The sequence below is a fragment of the Natator depressus genome, chromosome 1 (assembly GCF_965152275.1).
Source record: "Natator depressus isolate rNatDep1 chromosome 1, rNatDep2.hap1, whole genome shotgun sequence".
NCBI lineage: Eukaryota > Metazoa > Chordata > Testudines > Cheloniidae > Natator > Natator depressus.
Genome location: NC_134234.1, coordinates 155,354,319 through 155,372,569, shown reverse-complemented (window position 1 = coordinate 155,372,569; position 18,251 = coordinate 155,354,319). Strand labels below are relative to the sequence as shown.

At 46.9% G+C, this 18,251-nt stretch overlaps 1 protein-coding gene across 1 annotated transcript in view; it reads right to left on the bottom strand.

Annotated features, from left to right (window-relative positions):
* The window catches only part of LOC141997137 (cystathionine beta-synthase-like), a 61,354-nt gene that overhangs the window by 42,005 nt on the left and 1,098 nt on the right, over positions 1 to 18,251 (bottom strand). The window contains exon 2 of the mRNA XM_074969431.1: positions 10,421 to 10,527. Coding sequence (XP_074825532.1) covers positions 10,421 to 10,527 — 107 coding nt within the window. The remainder of the gene's footprint in view (positions 1 to 10,420; positions 10,528 to 18,251) is intronic.

Sequence of the window (18,251 nt, the reverse complement as noted above, 5' to 3'; positions counted from 1 at the left end):
CCAAAATCAGGCTACAGGGACATTCCAAAGGGCAAACATGACTAAACCCCTGGTTCACATCAGTTACTGCAAAAGTTTATTTTGCAGTGTACTTTGTGCTGATCGACTGGTGTTATAAAAGAAAACGTAAGGCCACTCATATAACTTATGTTTCCTTTCCAGTCCTGCACCTGCTGGGGAGACAACATCCTGGTAAATAGCAGCACTGCATATCTTCCTGGTTTGCCCACTGCCTTTTTGAACAAGCCCCTTCTGTGTCTCCTGGGGACATGCCTCCTGGTAACAACCTCCAGGTATGGGCAGCCTGCAGAGGTGCACAAGCAATTAATAATCTGCCCCTGTTGCCTGCCCTCCCTCCACCCCCGCAACACCAACTCACCCAGCCTTTATACAGAGGGCCTATACCGGGGAAAGGTACACTGGAAAACGTCTTACCTTGAAATGAACCTCAGAGTGGGAAGAGCAGATGGGAATGGGACTCCACAATTGGGAGAAAACAAACATTTATTCCTTGTTAACACGGAGACAAGCCACAGGACAATAACTACCTCTGCTTTTTCTGATTTCCCTTAGCACTTGCAATGCTACAGCCTGCACATACAGGGGCCTTATCACCTGCTGAAAGACTAGCAATCCTCCAAGCGAAGCAAATGATGCTGCTCAGGGATCGTAGTGACAGTATCCCAATACGGGGTTATGAAGGCAGAGGTGTGAAGGGATGGTTTCCTGAAGCATTCATAAAGAATCAGAATGGAATGCATGGTCCTGGAAAGGGACCTGATGCACATGATGCATGCCCTCTGTTATTTTTTTATTCAAGTGGTGTTATTTATTAACTATGTCATTTGCTGGATCATCTGAGACAATGAGACATGGAATATGTTGGCCAGAGAGAGTACAAGACCTAGTAATCCCAGCACAAAGATGAGGAAGACCTAGAAAAAGGTGGTTTGAGATACTGAAGGAGGACATGAAGAAAGTTTGTGTCAGCTTGGAAAACGTACTCGATAAGAATATTTGGGATGAAGAACAAGAACCACCAACCCCAAATGATGGGACAATGCAAAGAAGAAGCTAAAAAATTTCACTGGGGAACAACTCTCTTGCATCAATTAGAATATCTGCCCCATAGTATTAATCTATGTAATAAGATCCCAGGGTTGTCACTGTGTGTGTGTGTCATTCTGAAGCCTAGCACGTCTGAGTCAGTGTGAAGCAATAGAAGCAGCTGCAAGCATGGCTGAGAGCTCTTTTTGTCCAGGATTTCACCAGGTTCAATCATCACTGAGATTGTCTGCTACTGTCCAATTTTTAAGTTCTCAGGTGCTTTTCAGCGTTTTTACACACAACTATGAATTACCCCCAGGCAACAGCACGGGCTTTCAGCTAGTTCCTCCTGAAATCAATGCACACACTTTTCAGTCATTTCTTTGGGTACAAAACATTCATTAGCCACAACTACCCCTGGCCTCAAAGTAGGAGCAACACACTTCCCTGACTCTATTTCCCTAACCAGTTGGGGCATTTTGCAGAGGCGCTCCCTCCAGCTGTCCAGAACATTCAGAACGTCTCTCCATCTACTCCTCCCACCCCTCCGTTAGGCTCTCTCCCTTGCTCTCGCAGATGTGCAAAATGCAGCAAGCAGCTATCGCAGGCGGCATGTCATCCAGCCTTGCCATGAGACACCTCCACCTTCTCTTCAGTCTTTCAAATGCGCACACTGCTCTCATTCGGCAGCCACACACGATATAGTTAAAAGTCGACGTTTTTCTTGTCAAAGTGTCCTGTAAAAGGCTTCATAAGCCAGGGTGGCAGAGGGGAAAGCTGGGGCTCCCAGAATGGCAGGAGGAATCAACTTCACTAATGTCTATGGTATGCTGAGAGCAAAAGTTCCCTTTGCTCATTCCAGCAAACAGGCCTGAATTTCTAAAGATCCTGGCATCATGGACCTTTCCAGACCACCTCACATTAATAGCTGTGAACCTTCCGCAGTGATCAGCCTGCCCTGGCGGCAATGAGACATATCCTTCCTGTTGATAAAGTCTTTGATGTGGTGTGGGGGGCAAAGAACAGTCCCTATATAGTTCAGGAACCCCATCTATGCAAAGCCATCAATAACTTCCTGTGCATTGCTGAGCTGTGTCACACAGCACGGCAGCTCTCTCTGAACAGCACTGCAAAGCTCAATGGCAACAGACCCGACAGCTGATCTACCAGTGAACTGGCTAGCCACGGACCAGTGGCAATCAGGGGCGGCGAGCTCCCAGGTGGTGAGGGCCACTTACTTCTCCAGGCTGAGGGGACCTCTCATTTTGGTGTTCTTCCTCTGCAGCTCTGGGCTCCGAGCTCTCCACAGGCCTCTGTAGGAAAGTAGCCGAAGTGCCGCTGCCGGTCATCCCAGTTCTGAGCCTCCCTCTTGTCCCACAGGCACCGCTAAGTCTTTGAGACCACAAAGGGCGTTCAGCCAAGTGAACCTGCTCCAGGAAAACGCCCTGCAGAAGTAACTACTTGAATTCATCCTTCTGCTCCTCCTTCACCTGTAGCCATACAGGCCAGGCATCCAAAGCCACCAAGCCAAACCCACCTGGCTGCACACCTGTCAAAGCACATACCTCATCCTGTTTGAATTAACGGCTGTCATGACCGTGGCACTCAGGAGGGTGACCACCCATCCCGAATTGGGCAGGACAGTCCTGAAATGCAGAGTTCAAGAGTTCAAGTCCCGGTCCCTGGCTGAATGACTCCCTGGGACACTGCTCTGTGCCTGCCTGAGACTCAGGGGCAGCGCCAGCCTCTTCCCGGGGTGGGGTGGGGGGCTGAGAAGGGCCTCGGCCCCCCTGACCACGAGGCCGCACCCCCTGCTCCTCCTGTCCCCACCAAGGCCCTGGCCAGGCCAGAAGCCAGAGCTGGGCTGTGGTAAGAGCCACCCAGGGAGCCTGGGCCACAGTGGGGAGCCCCAGACTCTTCACCTGCCCTGGGTGGTGCATCCCAGGGGTGGGGACGCAGGCCAGGGGCCACTTTTGGGCATCCGGCCCGGGGCATGCAGGATCCAGGGTTCCCTACAGCAGTTTGTGCTCCCTGGGCGGCTCTTACCATGGCCAGGCTCCAGCTTCCAGCCTGGCCGGGGGTGGGGCCATGGAGGAAGAGGAGAAGCAGGGCAGGGGTACAGAGGAGGTAGGGCTCCTGCATGTATCCCACTTTTGCCTTTTGAAAAGGTGGTCACCCTAATGCTCAGCAGTGTGTCCTCCACCATGCTGCCTGACAGCAGTTCTAAAATCATGTTGGCAAAATACAAATGAACACATGGATGCCAGAGGAATTATGGGAATTTTTTACTTTGACCCTCAAGTCCCAGAATTCCTGTAGGTTCCAGTAGGCATCCCATATTGCACAGCAAGAAAAATCTCAGCATGCATAGTGCCAACCGGCAGAACATTGCACCAGCAGATATCAGCCTAGAATGCTGCACGGTTAATTTGAAAGAAAGGCAAATTAACATGGATGTATGTCAGTTCAATATAATTAATTTGCTGCACTTTAGAGTGAACAAACTAATCTGAATTAACACGCACACTTCCTCAGGGAAATACAAATATGTCCTTTCACTGAAAATATACCCGACTTTCACACAGAAACAATAATTCAGCTTTACTCACAGAAAAGCAAAATCCAGACACAATACAAGGTACTTAGCTCACAGAATAACACTATCAGCATCAGAGACTGTAACAACCCAACTCTGCTCACAAGGCTCAGGGGGGAAAGACCCCATCTCAGCTTCGAAGCAAACACAACCTGGCTCTACTCAGCCAAAAAAAAACAAAAACAAACCACTGGCTATATGCATAGAAAATAAACCCTCACATGTTAAGGCACTAGAAACCATATGCACAATCTGACTGCCCAGAGAAACATCATAATGCCATTCTACCGACATACAGCCAAGAGAGAAAAAATCCAATTCAACTCAGCTGAAAGCAAAGCAACAAAGGCCAGATCCACCTCTATGAATCAGGGCAGGAGGAGGGGTAACTGGGACGGCTCTGCACCTTGGCAATTCCCCATGGCTGCAAGCTCCATAGAGATTATGGCAATAGGGGTGCAAGTTAGCACAGCCCTAAGTAAGACCATGCTTTAGACCATGCCAGGGGTCAAACCGGACTCTGGCAGCCCCTAAAGAGGGGAGGTGCAAGCCATCTCCTCCCTGTGCATGTGAAGGTGCTACTGGAAGGCAGGGATGAATTCTCCAGTAAGTCTCTTGAAGTTAGTCTCCGTTTGAATGAGAATATAGTTGCACAAAACCACGGCCACACACTTTAGCAGAAAGAAAATACAACCCAGCTGTATTCACAGAAAAACACCTTACACTTGAGCAGGACAAGAGGCATGAATATTACGGAAAAGACAGAATACAAAACACCAAGTATATACAAAGACCTATATCTTTTTATTTGTGCTTTATTTCAGTGTGCATCTGCAACACCACGACCAAGTGCCTGTACATGAGCTAATGATCCCTTTGACAGCTATCAGACTTCTGCCAGTCCAAATCACCCACACCACGCAGGCCATGGCTTACTGCCCACAATCCTATATGTCATTTATGGAGCTGATCCTATGTTATTTTAAAGACATTTTAAAACTCTTCATGGGAGAATTCTATAGAGATTAGGTTAAGGGAGCAAGAGGCTCAGGTTCAATTACTGCTCTGCCACAGACTTCCTGTATGACCTTGGGCAAGTCACTTAGGGTTAGATTCACAACCAAACTTAAGCTTGGTGATGCTCAGCGTCATCACACTTAGCTTTTAGGCACCTAGAAAAATCACTGGGATTCACAAAGCTGGAGTTCGGCATCTAGGCTCCCTGTACAGTGAATGGGGAGAGACAGGCTCCTGAGAACGTGATCCATAAAAGCCAGCATGCTAGGTGGCTCCTTGCCGAGGCTAGCCCATGTGTGCTAAGCCCTGCCCCTCTCTCAGAGATAGGCACCTAAATTCACAGTGCAGGGAGGCACCTCCCTCTGCTTGGGATTCTCAGCCGCAAATCCTCTCTTGGTGCCAGGCAGCTGCACCATTTTACCAAGTAGACGAAGCCTCATAACTTTTAACTCTGTAGTTAGGGTACTCACTGGGATGTGGAAGCCCCCCAGTTCAAGGTGCCCCTCTGTCGGATGGAGAGAAAGGATCTGAAAAGCGGTCACCCATCTCTCAGGTGAGTGCTCTAACCACTGGGCTATGTGATATTCTGGTGCAGGGCTTCTTCAGTCTCTCCTGTTAAAGCTCTTGCACTGTGGAAGTCCTGCCCTTCCTTCCCCCAGCATCTTGTGTAAGCTTCTCATGCCTACTGGATCGGGCATTGCAGGTGAGTTAGGTGGAGGAACACCTTTCTCTGCTCGGTTTGTGCATCGCTCTGGGGCATCTGGCGTGGGACTGCAGTGCACATGCTCAGAGGCAGATTCATAGGGGCCAAGAGAACATTTACTGCAAAAATTTAGGCATTGAGCGCGTTTTGGTGCCTATATGGGCCAGGGGCAGCTGAGCAGGGGTTTTGTGAATCCCAGTGAGGTCTGATTCTGGGATTTAGGCATCTAAGTTCTTTTGTGAATCTAGTCCCTAGTCTCTGGGCCTCAGGCCTGATCTACACTACAGGGTTAGGTCGACATAAGCTGCCTTGTATCGCCCTAGCTGTGGAAGTGTCTTCACTTAAATTTGACTCCCACCGACGTAAGTGCTTCTCTACGCTGATTTAGAAAGAGCACCTCCCTTAGTGGCGCAGAGTTACAGTCGATGTAATTAGGTTGACGCAGCATCAGTGGAGACACTGCATTGCTTATGTTCACTGCTATTGGCTTTCAAGAGTCCCACAATGCCCCACACAGACAGTACAATCGATACAAGCGCTCCTAGTGAGGACGTGCACTGCCAACACAGGGAGCCAAGTGTCCACACACACAAGCAACTCAGTAACTGCGGTGGGTGGTGGCTGTAAGCCAACGTAAATTAGGTCAACATAATTTTGCAGTGTAGACATGGCCTCAGTTGCTCATCTGTACAATGGGGATAATAGCACTGCCCTACTGCACAGGGGTGTAGTGAAAGTATATAAATACATGTGAAGTGCTCAGATACTGTGGTGACAGGAACCACATAAGAACCTATAACAGATAGATGCAATTAAAGAACGTATCGGATACAAGAATTGCTGCCTGGCCTTGCTGCCCTTGTAAAAGTGAAAACAACCTGATTGCGCCTCTGCAGGTCACCATCAGGTCCAAATAAAAAGGGGAAAGATGTAACTTATTCTAATCTTAATAATACAAAGCCCTCCATCCTTTTACTAACATGCCTGACATGAAGAAAGGAATAGGTAAACTCCTCACATGGTAAGAGACTTCTGTTCCTGCTAGACAACTGGACCACTCCATCAGCTCACAGACCCACTTCTAATGTAACTCCTTCTATATTTATTTTGTCTTTAACATATATTTTACTGATAAACTCAGCTGTCAAAAAATATTAGCTATTTTCCTGTTGGGCACATTTAGGAGTCTGAGAGGAGCTTCCCCAACTGAAGCTATCCCAGAAAGTGAAATCACACATACCAGAAGGCTCATTGAAACTCATGCAATGCCATGTGAGGCAAGTAAATGCCCCCATAACAACGATGTGGGTGAAACCAGGCAATCACGACACCCTTGAATGAACTCACGCGGAAAAATGATACAAGACAAAAACACCACATCCCCTGTGTGTGAACTCTTTTCACAAAACGACCATTCTATAGCTGACCTCTCAGTCCTTGTCCCCAAAGGAAACCTGCACAACACCTTCAAAAGAGGAGCCTGGGTACTTACATTCATAACTTTGCTAGCCACTGAAAATCATGCACTTAATAAAAACAGTGGATTTATGGCTTATTACAACAATCTCTAACCTACAGCCCCATGTCCTATGATGCATCCGATGAAGTGAGCTGTAGCTCACAAAAGCTTATGCTCAAATAAATTGGTTAATCTCTAAGGTGCCACAAGTACTCCTTTTCTTCAATCAATTAAGGTGGGCTATTAGCAGGAGAAAAAAATCTTTTGTAGTGATAATTAGGATGGCCCATTTCAAACAGTTGACAAGAAGGTGTGAGTAACAGTAGGGGGAAAATTAGCATGGGGAAATAGTTTTTAGTTAGTGTAATGACTCATCTACTCCCAGTCTTTATTCAAGCCTAATTTAATGGTGTCCAGTCTGCAGATTAATTCCAGTTCTGCTGTTTCTCGTTGGAGTCTGTTTTTGAAGTTTTTTTGTTGAATAATTGCGACTTTTAGGTCTGTAATTGAGTGTTCAGGGAGGTTGAAGTGTTCTCCGACTGGTTTTTTAATGTTATAATTCTTGACGTCTGATTTGTGTCCATTTATTCTTTTGTGTAGAGACTGTCCGGTTTGGCCAATGTATATGGCAGAGGGGCATTGCTGGCACATGATGGCATATATCACATTGGTAGATGATACGGGGGTAGGTGAACGAGCCTCTGATAGTGTGGCTGATGTGATTAGGCCCTATGATGGTGTCCCCTGAATAGATAGGTGGACAGAGTTGACAACGGGCTTTTTTGCAAGGATAGGTTCCTGGGTTAGTGTTTTTGTTGTGTGGTATGTGGTTGTTGGTGAGTATTTGCTTCAGGTTGGGGGGCTGTGTGTAAGCAAGGACTGGCCTGTCTCCCAAGATCTGTGAGAGTGATGGGTCGTCCTTCAGGATAGGTTGTAGATCCTTGATGATGTGCTGGAGAGGTTTTAGTTGGGGGCTGAAAGTGACCACTAGCACTGACCCAAGCACCCTTCAGTACTCATACTCCTGCCTCAGCTGCCAAGATTTGTGCTGCTCCATTTCCTATCCCCACCAGTGCTTGGGGCAGGATGTATACAGGAAATCAGCCCCTCTCATCTGTGAGAAATGCCACATGCGGAGCTAGTTAAAGCCTGACAGCTGTGTAGTTAGTGCAGACATTCAGCACACAAATCCAGGCTCAATTCAATTTGAATCTTTGCTTTCCCGTTCATCTTTAACATTTCCTAGGTGAACTCATGTGGATTGGTATGGCACGTTTGAAATATGCAGTGAAATATCACAGTAAATAGCTTGAATAGTCACCAATTCTGTTTATCTTGGCAAAAGTGTTAGTAACTCGAGGGAAGCCTTGCTTCCCTCCATCGTGAAGTGGGAAGAGAGGAGGTTATTATGACTAAGGCTAGCATCTTGTCACAGTAAATTACCACTGTACCTGAGGGCCTCCTAGTTCAGCCTTGCAAGAGAAGCTATACAGGAAGATTAGGATTGCCAACTTTCTAATTGCAGAAAACCGAGCACCTGCGCCCCGCACCTGCCCCTTCTCTGTGGCCCCGCCCCCATCCACTCCATCTCTCACACACCCCACATCGCTCACTCTCCCCCATCCTCACTCACTCTCTCATTTTTACCAGGCTGGGACAGGGGGTGGGGTACAGGAGGGGGTGAGGGCTCCAGCTGGGAGTGCGGGCTCTGGGCTGGGGCCAGAAATGAGGAGTTCAGGGTGCCGGAGGGAGCTCCACGCTAGGGCAGGGGGTTGGGGTGTGGGAGGGTCTGAGGGCTCATGCTGGGGGTTCAGGCTCTGGGGTGGGGCTGGGGATGAGGGGTTTGGGGTGCAGGAATGGGGTCCAGACTGGGGTGTGGAGCCAACTAGTTTGGAGTGTAGAAGGGGGCTCCAGGATGAGACAGGGGGTTGGAATGTGGGAGGGGGTACGGGCTCTGGGCTGGGGGTGCAGATTCCTGATGGGGCCAAAAATGAAGGGTTTGGGGCATGGGAGGGGGCTGGGGCAGGGGTTTGGGGTGTGGGAGGGGGAGTGGGGTCCGGGAGGGAGTTTGGGTGCAGGAGGGGCTCCAGGCTGGGGCAGGGGGTTGGGATGCAGGAGGGGATGCGGGCTCTGGGCGGCGCCATATCCCTCAGCTCCTAGGCATAAGGGCTGCCAAGTGGCTTTGTGCGGTGCACGCAGGCGCTGCCCCTGTAGCTCCCATTGGCCTCAGTTCCCGGCCAATGGGAGCTGCGGAGACGGTGCTCGGGGTGATGCAGAAGCAGTGCACAGAGCCCCCCTGGCAGTTCCTTACCCTAGGAGCTGAGGGACATGGTGCGACTTCTGGGGGCCACACACAGCAGGGAGGGAGCCCGCCAACCCCACTACCTGGACTTTTAATGGCCCGGTCAGCAGTGCTGACCGGAGCTGCCAGGGTCCCTCTTCAGCCAGGCGTTTTGGTCAAAAACCGGACACCTAGCAACCCTACGGAAGATGTATGAAGTGTAGCTGTGGCTGTATCGGTCACAGGATATTAGAGAGACGAGGTGGATGAGATGATATCTTTTATTGCGCCAACTTCTGCTGGTGAGAGAGACAAGCTAAAGCTAAATCATCTGTTCCACCTTGCATTTTGCTGTGATGCTTGGAGTACACTTCCCAGCCCTGAAAAAGAGCTCTGTATGGCTCAAAAGCTTGTCTCTCTCACCAACAGAAGTCGGTCCAATAAGAGATAATACCTCACCCAGCTTGTCTCTCTCTGACGCAGGAAGATGGGCAGGCAGGAGAGCGATGCTGCCATCTTTAAAGGAGAAGGATGGTTCAGTGGTTAGAGCAGTAGCCTAAGACTTCAGCGATCTGCATTCCAGTCCCCTTTCTTTCTGTGTGATTTTGGGCAAATTATTCAGCCTCTTTGTGCTCAGTTCTTCATCCGTAAAATGGGGATAATAACACTTCCCTACCTAACAGGGGTGTGGTGAGGATAAATACATTAGAGATTGTGTAGCGTTCAGGTACTACACTAATGTGGGCCATACAGAATAGATTCTTTTGCACCGTTTTGCCGTTCCCCCAGGCTCCGTCAAAGAACAGGAGCAGCAGCTACATCAGCTCTGAGATCTTCTCCCTCCAAAACTGCTGACCTTGTGACCCTGATACTCCTCAGTTACACTCAGTATTGCAAGTGGCTGAGTAGCTCAACAACACACATCCTATTTTTAAAAAATGGAGATTAAACTCACAGAGTACGTAAGTTCGAGCAGTAACAAAAACGCAGCTGGGCAGTGGGGCTAGTAACCGTAGTAGTAAGAGTCTTTCCGCGAAGACAATCTTACTGGAGCAAGGCCGGGGTTACTATCAGTCAGGTGCTTGTTACACTGCAGTTTGAAATGCAGGCCACTATTTTAGCTCTGATAAATAATTGTAATGGAAAGGTCTAGAAGTATCCCAGCTATGCCATATTTCTCCACCTTCTTTTCACACTTTCCCAACCCTTAGTTAGTTACTGACTCTCTTACAAAAGAGGCCTTGTTCGCCCCAGCTTTTGCGCTTGCCACTCAGTTCAGAAAACCTGACAGAAGAGCAGTGGGCGTCGGATACTCACAGAGCTCACACTTCAGTCCATAGTCTTTCCCAATCTTGTTGATTCGAACCAGAGGGGTGCGGCCAACTTTCTTCAGAATATTTGGCAGGATGTTTGTTTCTTCCGGCCTGCGTTAGTGGAGGCAGAAAAAAATATACTGAGGGTAACTGTTACTGTCATCCAAATCCACATAAAAAGGAAACCAGAGCAAAACTTGAGAGAAAGAGAGCTGCAGGAGAGGAGGGCTGAGGGAGATTTTGATTCCAGGACACGACCATTGCTAATTGCCTACGTTACTAATGATGCTAGGCATCAGTGATGGAAAACAGCAACAATCTCTGTCAATGGGACTACAGGAGGGTGTGCCATAATGGTAGGAAATACCACCATCCCCTAGATCAGACACACCGCCTAATGAATAACTTCATTTTAGCTGCCTTTGGGATGCAACTCACAGGACATTGTTGCCCATTCAAAAACCAAACGTCCCTTCTTACTGCTTCCACACTCTTACTTCCCTTGCCCTGCGGCTGTGCATGCACTGATCAGCTGGAAAGGGGCTTTGAAGAGCCACCTGTTACCAGAGTTGGCCTTTTAGCTCCCATGAAGGAAAAGCTCATAAATAGCTTTCATAAATAGAAATGTGTAGCCCCTTTCCTCGTGAAGGTAGCCTTGCAAATGTAAACTCACGTAACCTGATAGATAGGGCAAAAATAAATAAATAAATAAATAAATAAAAATCTCTCTCTCTCTCTCTCTGTCTCTCTCACACACACACACACACGCATGCACACACACACATTTTTTACATAAAATAAGCCAGCTAAGGGTGAGGTATAGCCCATCCCACAGCACCCTTATACGGGATCTGCACAGTGAATGTGAGCAAGAAAAGTTGAGGCCAGCAGTGTGTGTTAACGTTTTCAGTTGTCTGTGAGCCAGTTGGTGCTCGCCCAGCCATACGAGTTAGCTAAGACCCACTCACAGACATACAAGGGAAGGCTGTAAGCAGTCAGGTAAGTCTCACCCATCTCAAGAACCTAAGGAGACTCATTCCCCAGCTGACCAACTCGACCTCTATCAGAAGGGAGCTGCTTACCCAGCAAGCCACTGCTGAGAGGAGAGGCTGCAGGACAGCTCCTGCCACCACTGTTGCTGTTTTGAGGAAAAGCTTCCAGATAAGGGAGTTAACTAGAAATGGCTAAGCACAGTGGGTCATGAAATACTGGGCCAGGATGCGGGCAGAAACATGGATTGATTTTTTTTAGTAGGGGAATGTATTTTATACAAGGTATGGCCCATGCACCATCTGCGGAGGCTGAAAACTTCTGTAGGAGCCCTCATTGAAAATTTGCCAGCACATCACTGTGTGTGCGCAGGAGGTCTGTGAATCTGAACTTTTGGGCCCACCGGCCATCTATTCTTCCTGGGCTCTTTTCCATGGATACTAAGTGAACTGTGGCTACACAGGTGGGTGAAAGTTCCTAGCATCATTGATTGGAATGAAGCTGCCCATGCTGACTTGCATAGTGCATGACTTCCCCCTCAGAGGGAACAGTAGATGTACCCATCTGTATAGAGTAATGAATTTCCCTTCCCCAGCTCCTTCGCTGGGTTGCAAGTGGGTGGAGTTAGAGAGAGGCCTGTTCAGCTGGTATGAGGCCACCTGTAGCCTGACCTGGAGGAGCCATGCCGTCCCCCAGAAGGGCTCTGACCGCATTAAAGGACTGGAGGGTTTAAAGACAATGCTGTCATAATTCAGCTACTCAATGCTTCAGATACATCCCCAAAGAGGAATTCTTTGAAATTCTCATGCCACAAGGGTATGCGAGTAAAATCCCAACAAAGAATTGCTGCTCACAGGTAACAAGATTTTAAATAGATACTCCAGACCAGAAGTAGTCTCTCATTCACACAAATCCAGAGCGTTAGCTAGAGAATCATGTGTTTATTAGCATCAGACTCACTCTGATAACTCACTTGGAATAAGAGTGCACAGGTGAATAAACCAGATCTGGAGTTCAGTGCCCTTTAAATGACTGGTTGTGCCTTTATTTGCTGGTCCCATAAAAAACATCAGTCTTGTCAGCTTTTTCTGCCAAGAGCCTATGGCTGCAAACTCTTTGGAGTATGTCTTCACTTTGAGTTGGGGGTATAATGCCAAGCTGGAGAAGACATACTCGCACTAGCTTTGAGTGAGCTGTTGTGCTAAAAATAGAACGTAGCTGTGGCGGTGCGAGCAGTGGGAGGGGCTAGCTGCCCTGAATATGTACTCATTTTGAGACCATAGACATGTACTTGGTGTGGCTAACCCCTCCTGCTGCTCACGACCCTGTGGCTACACTATTTTTAGCACAATGGCTTGATCAGAGCTGGTGTAGGTATGTCTTCTCAAGCTACGAATCACACGCCCAGCTCCAAGTGTCAATATACCCAAATCTATGCCCTTAGCAGATTAAGGCGGTAGTATGCCTGTACTGAAAAGTTAAGTAGCAAACCCCAAAAACTTGTGTCAAGTATTTTTTTTTCAATATGTGAGTGTCAGTCCACATGTCTATAACACAAACAGAGCCAGAGTTTTATCTAGTGTCAATCAGTTTAAATAGAATTTTGCCAGTTTACAGCAGTTTAGGACTTGAACTCCCTTTGTTCAGAGAGAAATATTTATCCTATCATGTAGCAGAGAACTCTGATTTTTCCACAAAGGACTAAATTCTGCTCTGTTAGACTGGTGCAATATAGCCATCCGGCCTGAGTTTATCTGTTCAGCTCCAGCGGAACTAGAGCATGTCACTGCTACTAGGCAAATAACACACATGTAAATGGCCTTTGGCCAAGTAGATTGGCAGTTTATGTCCTTGGACCTTTTACTCTTACAGAAAAAAAGATTACTCAAGGGGTGTGTTTATTGAATCCATATCTTAAAGCAGAGCTGAGCCATTGCCTTGAGTTGGTCTTCTCAGTACTTTTCTTCTGAAGAGGGTAACAACCCAGAGTTGTTCACCTCCCATTCAATTTCAGATATACAAACACACCCCGTATTTGCTATTGTGATTTGAACTCTGAACCCATGTCATCCTTGAAATACCCAAGACGTATATGGCCTGTTGGTAATAAAGGTAGTAAATACAGATTTACTTCTTCAAAACTGACAAATATTGTTGCATATTTTTTTTGCACTCCATGGATTTGATCACAACTCCGTACACTCAGTATTTGATATTTAAAATGTGAGTTGTCTTGGTTAGTCATGATTGGTCCCAAAGGCCACATGGCTTTGTTTCTGTAGTGAGTGTGCATAACTCCTCTTACCAGGAGAAGGGCTTGAAGATGCTCTGAGGGCTTTGAATCTCAGGGAATGGTGACCATATAGTGGAAGAGAGCAGATAAGGAGGGTTAGGAGATCCTATGCAGGCCCCAGAGACCTTACCCAATGCGTCAATCTTAGAAAAGAAAAGGCTACAGTAAGTTTATTGGTGAGCGCAGAGTTAAAATTTAACTTTGTTTGTCACATACACAAAGTAACTCTGTGTGATGCATGAATAGTGTGGTCAAATCCTTGTCTGGCTTATTTAGCTGCCTCTGTGCCTTGGCTGGTGTTTTGTAGAATTAAACAGCATCCTTTATAAAACATACTGACTGCCTTTACTAGTGACCAGCAGATAGTGAAGAGAAACAGTCATAGCAGAAGAAAGGGGGAAATTTGTTAGTTAAAAAGACATATTTAGGCCCCAGACAGACACAAGGAATCATTCTCAGGCCTAGCCCATGGCTTCTCTCAATGAGTTCATTGTACAGCATGGTTCATTGTACATCAGCTCCAACATGGATTTGTCATGGCACTTCTGCTACCTATAAATGTTCAAGCATGGGAGCTCAAAATTCACATTCCAAGAGTAAAGCAACTGCTCAAATGCTCACGTCACACAAACAGCCTTCATACCAGGGACTGAACTAAGGCCCTCCAGAGCTACAAGCACGAGTTCCTACAGTTTAAGCTAAAGAGCTTTCACCATAAGAGCTGTAATAGACCTATACCCTCTCTGGTTTGGCCCAGACTGGGACATGTAACACATGCTGACTAGTGGGTTATGTTTGCAGAAAGCAATACAGGAGAGGTGCAAGCAAGGCCAAAGTGAATCCACTTTTCAATTCAAACCAATACTTGTGGATTATATATATATATATATACACACACACACACACACACACACTCACATACATACACACACACACACACAAACACAGATCACCATTTTCACTCTGCTCTAGAAATCAGTGACAAGGATCAGAGGAGAGCAGGTATGGTCAGAAGACTTTACCAGCAGTCAGAAACTGTCCGTGTGGCAGGGAAATGGACACTCCTTACTAGGGTGACCAGATAGCAAATGTGAAAAAGTGGGACAGAGAGTTTGGAGTGATAGACACCTATATAAGACAAAGTCCTGACCCATGGGTGGCAGGTATAATAGGCCAGGGGAGGCTCTGCCTTCCCCAGCAGTGCTGCTGGACCCCTGGTTGAGGGGTTTGGCACAAAGTTTTTGCTTTATTATGCCCCAGGCAGGATCCGGGGTGACTAAGGAGGCCAGCCCCAGGCTCTTCAAGGCGGAGGAGTCTAGGCTCAGGGCTTCCAAGCTCTTTGTGAAATGTGTGAGCCTAAAGGATCTCTGAGAAATGCCTTTGGTTCACTGGAATGGCTGTTGGGAATATTGCAGTATCACTGCATTTGGTTTCAGTTCTGTGTCTTAGTGGAAGTGAGAGGGTTCCACTTCAGAAATCCTGCTTTTACTTTGTGAGGAATCCTACTGTATAAAATGCCCAGAGGAAAACCTCATCATATCAGGATGTGAGACTTGATTGGTCATTAACTGGATTATATGAGGCAGCATAACTGGCTCAGGCAATGTAAGAACCAGCTCAAACCTGTGCCGTTCTGAAGCTTTAGGTAATTACCCACTTCATCTGATCCAAGATCTACTCTTCCTTTTCTAATCTCCCTCACAATCTATACTGGACTCTCAGCAGGTCTGGAGGTTTGCTACACCAGCTGCTAGCTGCAGTTCTTGAGACTGCCCAAGGATCAGAACTGCACAATGTATTCTTGGGTATAGAAATCCAGAATGTAGTCTGTATTTAGACATTTACGCCAAGGTAAAAGAACATAAGAATGGCCATACTGGGTCAGACCAAAGGTCCATCTAGCCCACTATCGTGTCTTCTGACAGCAGCCAATGCCAGGTGCCCCAGAGAGAATGAACAGAACAGGTAATCATCCAGTGATCCATCCCCTGTCACCCATTCCCAGCTTCTGGCAAACAGAGGCTAGGGACACTATCCCTGCCCATTCTGGCTAATAGCCATTGATGGACCTATCCTCCATGAACTTATCTAGTTCTTTTTTTAACCCTGTTATAGAAATACCAAATATCCCTGGAGAGTGTGCTATACAAAGGTGTATATTAGTGCGGTCTGAGTAGTACATATTTTCTTTAACTATAAAGAGTGCCGTGTTTCTGGAGGAATCAGGGCAAGTTGGAATCTGGATAGAGACACAGGAGTACACTTGGGTGGAAGGGATCCAGAATAGTTTTGCAAGATGATCATTTGCACATGTGCTTCATTTTCTCATTCACATTTCCCCAGAGGTAGCATATGTTGCCAAAGAATAAGTCATTCCCAGTCAGCATGCATATTGAAAAGAAAACTGATTTGACTGAAAGAGCTTCTCCTTTAGTCACTAGACATTCAGCAAATAAATAAGATAATTTAGGGACTATATTTCCAAAGCATTGTTTAATCAGGTGGCTAAATACATCACAGTTAACGACAAAGGGTGGAACAATCTCCTTTGTTAGTCATTCAGAATTTCTCACTGGTATTCCATGTTTTCAGTTTAAAGATGGGAGGAGGGCTTTGACACCACATTGCACTGTCGCTGGCAAGAAAGGCAGGAACAGTTGCAAAGTTTCAGAAGCAGTGTAAGAAACGTGAGAATTTCACTATCTCTGAGCAACATGTTTTAACAACATGCAGCTCTGATACTCCCGGAACTCTGTAAAACTAAATGATGTTGCCTAATAAATCACATGGACACTCTAAAGGAGGTAGCTGCTCGCTGGGAAATAGACTTTGGATACCGCAGTCACAAAACGCACACATTAAAAAATTGTTTTGCATCACAAATTTTAAGAAACCCAAGTAACAACGGTCTAGAGGGTCTTTCTTTGTTCAAGCTGTACTAGTAAAGAGAATTGCCTCACTGTCAAACAGCAACAAGTAATTGCTTTCCATATGGAGCAGCCTTATTTCAGATTGCCATTTGAGGGGCACATGATCCGTCATGGTACTTTATATTAGGATGAGAGACTGCCTCAAACTGCAAAATTCAGATACAGATGTCCACAAAGTTTAGAAGTGTTTGGATGACGGGTTCCAGATTGGGCCCATCATAGACACAGGCCCAAGACATTAGTTTCTGATCCAACTAACAGTGGGCTATGTGACAGTTGCTAGAATACCTTCAAAAATTCATTGAGTCCATCTATCCTGCAAGGACAGGAAATGCTGCCCGGTCAGAAGATGTATCAAATCCTGTATTGATATTACCTTTGGTCTTAGGCCCACCAGTTGTTCAGAGTTAGACTTGAGGACTGGTAGTCTTTCTGGACTTTTGGGGAAGTTCTTATTTTCATAGGTCTGTCTGGGTTGGCTTGCAGGACCATTAAAGAGCCACACATTTCTTTTGGGCAGTGCTGCATTAGCGAGTTACATCAATATGGCACGAAACAGAGAAGGAGGGTGGGACTGGGGACATGGCACTGGACTAGGACTCAGGAAATGTGGATTCAATCCCTAGTTCTGCCATAGCCTCCCTATGGCCTTGGGAAAGTCACTTAATTTCTTTTGCATCAATTTCCCCATCTGCAAAATGATAATACCTCAGAAGGGTGGGGTGGGTTAACACCTAATAAATTAATGTTTGTAAAGTGCTTTGAGATCCTCAAACAAAAAGGTAGGAGTGAAAAGTATTAGTAATTATTTTATGTTGCCTCACATCACCGCCACTTGGTGTAGACCAAACAAATTCTACCATGTGGAAAAGGTGCTCATTCAGAGGAGCATCTTGCCCTTTTTCAGTGCAATCAGGGCAAGTTTGCTGGCCCTGGGTGCATGATCTGGGGCACAAACTCTGCACTATTATGAGCCTAGATCTGTAGAGATTCTTGGTCTACCACAGGATGGGTCTGGGGGTCAGAGGCAAGGAAGTGGTAAATCAGGGAATGGGATCCTTGAATCTTACTTTGTAGATCCACTTTATCATAGGGTGGACTGGCCCTTTAAGGGATTTGGGCTCAGCCTCCCCTATGCCTTGTCATCTGGTCCCAAAGGTTGGGTTTGGGTTGGGTCAGATTATCAGGAATCATGTGATGGTAAGCCAAGAGATGGGGCTTCCTCTAGGATGAAGCCTACTCCAGCAGAGGGTGGGAGACCAGGGGCTAGAAAAGACTTAGGGGAGGTCTCTCCAGAGAATCTGAGTGGGCCTGACAGAGTTCCCCTGGTTAGAGGGAGTTTTGAGAGACCCTGGGGCCTGAAGCCCTGACACAAGGGCAATGAAGGTGAAAGACATTCAGAGAGGCTTTTGCAAGGGATCAAGAGGGGATCCAGGGTCTGAAAGGATGGAGCTCCCAGCTCTAGCCTGGTGAAAGGGACTGGCTAGAGCTACCTGCCACAAAGGACCAGAGCAAAAGCATGATGAGGGAGGAGGCTGAGGAAACATCAGACAGCAGGACCTGGGATTTGGAAAGAACTTGTGAGCCCAACAAAGGACTGAACAAACCATGGAGTGGGGGAA